The sequence below is a fragment of the Pseudophryne corroboree genome, chromosome 1, assembly GCF_028390025.1.
Source record: "Pseudophryne corroboree isolate aPseCor3 chromosome 1, aPseCor3.hap2, whole genome shotgun sequence".
NCBI classification, from domain to species: domain Eukaryota; kingdom Metazoa; phylum Chordata; class Amphibia; order Anura; family Myobatrachidae; genus Pseudophryne; species Pseudophryne corroboree.
Genome location: NC_086444.1, coordinates 429,740,144 through 429,745,222, shown reverse-complemented (window position 1 = coordinate 429,745,222; position 5,079 = coordinate 429,740,144). Strand labels below are relative to the sequence as shown.

At 39.2% G+C, this 5,079-nt stretch overlaps 1 protein-coding gene across 1 annotated transcript; it reads left to right on the top strand.

The window, feature by feature from the left end:
• The first annotated feature begins 209 nt into the window (after positions 1–209).
• Positions 210–1,178, top strand: LOC134965788 (olfactory receptor 6B1-like). Its single transcript, XM_063942188.1, has one exon. It carries the CDS (start codon positions 210–212, stop codon positions 1,176–1,178), a length of 969 nt encoding a protein of 322 aa, XP_063798258.1.
• The last annotated feature ends 3,901 nt before the right edge of the window (positions 1,179–5,079 follow it).

Genomic DNA, 5,079 nt, shown 5'->3' with positions numbered 1-5,079 from the left:
TAAAAAATGATTAAAGCAGATAGTATTTAACTGTATGTTATTCCGCCACTTTTCACACTGCATTGTAAAACTATAAAATTCCATTCACTTGCATTTTTCATAACGCCACTTCTAAATTTCCACTTGGATAACTGTATACAGTATATTGCATTATATTACATTATTAACTCAATGATACAATGTTATTCTGTTTTCTGATTCCTAGTTATATGAAGATAAAAAGTATGAACAACACCCAGGTCACAGTCTTTGTCCTCCTTCAGCTCTGGGTTTCCCCTATTGGTCATATTGTTTTCATAATGTCTTTCACTGTAATTTACATCTTAGCACTGGTTGGCAACTTCATCATTATCATCATCTGCAGGTTTGATAGGACCCTCCACACACCAATGTACTTCTTCCTGTGCCATCTTGCTGCTCTGGAAATGTGCTATATTTCTGTTACCTTGCCTAAAATGCTGCACAGTTCAGTTACTGGCAACAATACTATTTCTTTTGTTGCTTGCCTTACACAGTTGTACTTTTTTGGGTCCCTGGGGTCAACAGAATGTTTTCTACTTTCTGTGATGGCCTATGATAGGTTCTTAGCAGTGTGTAAGCCATTACATTATCACACTGTCATGACTGTAAAGCTTTGTAATGTTTTGGTTACTTGCTGTTGGTCCTCTGGTTTTATGTCCACCATGTCATCGATTCTCTTCATCTCCACCTTACAGTTTTGTGGCCCTGACAACATCCAGCATTTTTTCTGTGACATCACTCCTCTCCTTAGATTATCATGCACTAATGTCCACCAGACGGAAACACTAATCTTTCTCCTAGCCTCAGTGATATTGGTGGGTTCATGTTTGGTTACTCTCTTGTCATACTTTAGAATCCTTACTACTGTATTGACAATATCCTCAGTAAATGGGAAGAGAAAAGCCAGCTCTACATTCGCTTCTCATCTCACAGTGGTCACACTTTACTATAGTACAATGATCTTTGTCTATGTTCGTCCTACTACTAGTGGGGCATCTAGTTTTAATAAGATCCTATCTGTGCTGTATACAATATTAACTCCATTGCTTAATCCTTTTATATATACTTTAAGGAACAAAGAAGCTCAGTTAGCACTTAAAAAAACAAAGGATAAAATGATATTATGTATACAGAAGGTTTTTATCATTGTAGTCTAAAATTTTTTATAATTTCTATTTTATCTAGTTTATCAATACACACATGAAAAATGTTGATAGGTAGGATCCATGCCACTCCTCAATAAGAGGAAACCCATCTGGTTTATGACCTCCAAGAGATAGGAGGAATCCAGTTCCCCCTCAAAGGAAAGTAGTAGACTTAATGTTCCTCTGGGCTGTAGGTGAACTGAGAATTATTAACATTTGTCTTTGTAATTAAGTCATTTACATAGCCATATATAAGGTAATAGAAAGTTTGTTTAGTAATCAAAATGATTCATAATTGATATTCCATTTTCCTCAAGCATGCTCTCTTCTTCTCAATCACAATGGAATTTGTCAGGAGTGCCGTTTAGGGAGCTGCTATCAGCATTGCCATGTGTTGTGTTCTAACAGAATTAAAAACACTTTTTCACTTGCATCTTTATAATCTTATATGTGTAAGTGGGGTAATTTTTAAATAGTAATTGAAAATGTGAGGATTACAGCCCTACTCCAAAGAGCTAAAGATTAGGTTCTTTTAATTTAATTTAATCTATTTTACTTTATTTTACCTATTTTTATGGTACATGGTTAAGAAGCTGGAAATTAAATTGTAAATTCAATCTTTGCACTAATTAGTACTGTTCATTGCTAACTTCTCACTGTTAATAAAAATGCTTTAAGTTAACAATACCTTTATAAAGCAGCAATGATGTAGGCCAATAGTTTTCAACTACAGTCCTCAAGTATCCCCATCAGGTCATGTTTTCAGGATTTCTATAATTGCAAACAGGTGGGTTAATTATTGACCCAGCCAAATAGATTAACTCATCTGTGCACAGTGATGCAAGTAGAAAAAATGTCTTAATGGTACGCACGCCAAAAATGGATGTTGCCACATGCCACATGGGGCGTGGCCAATGAAAATGGGGGAGTAATACACATATGAACCCAATAGTGTAGTGCCAGATACACATATGCCCCCATTAGTCCCAGATACACATATGCCCCCAATAGTGCAGTGCCAGATACACATATGCCCTCGCATTGCCAGATACACATATGTCCCAGTAGTATAGTGCCAGATACACATATGCCCCCAATTGTGGCAGATATGCCCACACAGTGCCAGATACACATATGCCCCCACAGTGCCAGATACACACATGCCCCCAGTAGTGTAGTGCCAGATACACATATGCTCCCACAGTGCCAAATACACATATGCCCCCAGTAGTGTAGTGCCAGATACACATATGTCCCCAGCAGTGCAACTCACCATTGCTGCCGGCTGTGCAGTGTCACTATCGAGAAGAGGATGCACCTCTCCTGCCCTCAGTTTGGTCTGCTTCTGTGGCAGCGGCGTCCTGTATCTCAAATCAGGTGCTGGTCTATGAGCCAATCATAGCTTGCGGTCCAGCAATGGTGGCTCCTGATTAGCAGAAATGAAGAGAGCGCATGCTGTGCTCTTCTCTCTCCAACACAGTGGCTGCAAGGTGGCAGCCTGGTGGTACTGAGTACTGGATGGGAATTTCTTACTGGTATGCAGTACCGCCCCCCGTACTGCCATACTTGCAGCACTGCCTGTGCATAATTAAAGGAATCCAGAAAACATAACCTGATGGTAGTCTCTGAGGACAGGGGTTGATAGCCGTTGTTGTCGAGTGTGCATAAAAATGAGTACATTTTATATAAATACTTTTTCAAAGCTGATATTCATTTATTAAACTGTAATGACCATTAAATATTAATATAATGTACATGATATTTATTAAAAGTATAGTAGAAATAAACCAATCTTACAGTATATTTAATTTTCTTTATGCACACATTGTTCTACTTTTATTAAAACAAATTCTATTATGTTAATGCTAATCAACAAAGGAAACTTATCTAAGTTCAATAGAACTACTTCTGAATAATTCAGTAGAATTACTTGTGAATATTGGAGTGCTTGAACATGTATAGCACAGGTGGCATTTTGACCAGATCCAGTATAGATTTGTGGTGTAAAAGAGCAGAAATGTGTCCTCAGCAGTTAAATAAAGGAGAGCAGAAGAAGAGGAGGGGGCTGTGATCTTTTGCTACCGTCTTCTTTCTTGTATGGCAACCAAAGCAAGCTCCTTTCCTGTAGTTGCCACAGTTACACCTAAAGCAACTGTGAGCACTTGTTGGCCATTACAAGGGGCACATAAAAGGGTCTAATGGGCATTATAAGTGGCATGTAAGGAGGTCTGAGTGTATATGAAGTGGGTTGGTTGAACATTATAAAGGTAAATGAGGAGGTTTCGGCATTTGTGGGGAGGGTTTTGCGGTTGTCCATTATAATAAGCGTGTAAGTAGGACTATCACAAAATGGAGGTATTCAGGACTCCCTAGCCACGCTGTCTCTTATCTGCGCCGCACTCTGAAGTGTTGTCCGTCATCCGCTGGCTCATCTGGCATCCTGCACTGTCTGCTGCTGCACTGTGTCTTCATTACCTGCGCTCACAGGTCTGGCGCCCATTGGTGGTCATTCCGAGTTGTTAGCTAGCTGCTTTCATTTGCAGTGCACCGATCAGGCAAAAAAAGTCACTTCTGCGCGGGACGTACTTTCACAAAAGCCGTTGCAGTTTCACACAAGGTCTAGCGAAGCTTTTCAATCACACTGCTGGCCTCAGAGTGTTGACAGGAAGTAGGTGTTTCTGGGAGGTAACTGACCATTTTCGGGGAGTGTGTGAAAAAACGCAGGCATGTGACATACAAACGCAGGCGTGCCTGGGGAAACGCAGGCGTGGCTTCCCGAATGCAGGGCGTGTTCGTGACGTCAAAACAGGAAGTAAATAGTCTGCAGTGATCACAAGCTACGAGTAGTTCTGGAGCTACTCTGAAGTTACACAAAATTATTTTGTAGCCGCTGTGCGATCCTTTTCGTTCGCACTTCTGCTAAGCTAAGATACACTTCCAGAGGGTGGCGGCTCAGCATTTGCATGGCTGCTAAAAGCAGCTAGCGAGTGAACAACTCGGAATGACCACCATTGTCAGTCTCCACTGCACACACCATGCCGGCATTGTATATTGTTAATTTTATTGTTAATTTATCTGGTAAGTATTTTTTATTTCCATCATATATGTATTTCAAGTATTTTAAAATTGATTTATATTTTATTGAATTGTATTTAATAATTTTATTTAGTGGGGTGCAAGTTGGCTCTAGATTGGCTGCGCTAAGACTTCAGACTCTAGACTCTGGTGCTCCTTTTTATTAGTCAGCGATGTATAGGGGAACACTTCTGTATGCAGCGCTGTGCTCTGCTGTAAGTTGGCTGTGCTGAGACTCCTGACTCCAGTGCTCCATATACAGTAGTCAGTGATGTATAGGGACATGCTACTGTGTGCTTCGCTATACTCTGCTGGCTAAATTGTCCTGTGCTCTGTGCATCTAAAGTGGCTGTCTGTACACTATTAGCACTACAGTGTGTATTGTCATTGTGAAAATAGTAAAAAATAAATGAAAAGTATAATAATGAACTTAAAGTTTGCACAACTTGTGTGCACTGTACCCCAATGCATTTTTATTTTTTATTTTTTGCAAATCGATTTTTATTAAAAAGTTTGAACAAGGCATACGTTAATAAATGTTGAAACTCAGAGCAGGTAACTTTTCACAATATGTTGCATCAAAGTTTATATTACAAAATACCTAAAAGAGCAGGAAACAAAGCTAGTTGCGGCTAAGCATAGTAAATCCAGATATATCAGAAAGAAAAAAAAACATAATATATAAAGCTGTGTTACCCTAGGCCAACAGGCTATAACCAGAAATCAGGTACAGTATTATTAGAAAAGAAATAATAAAACAAAAACAAATCAGACATAGATAAAACAGAAAAGAGTAAAAAGCAAAAGAAAGAAGAGTAGGGATAGGAAAAAGAGAAAG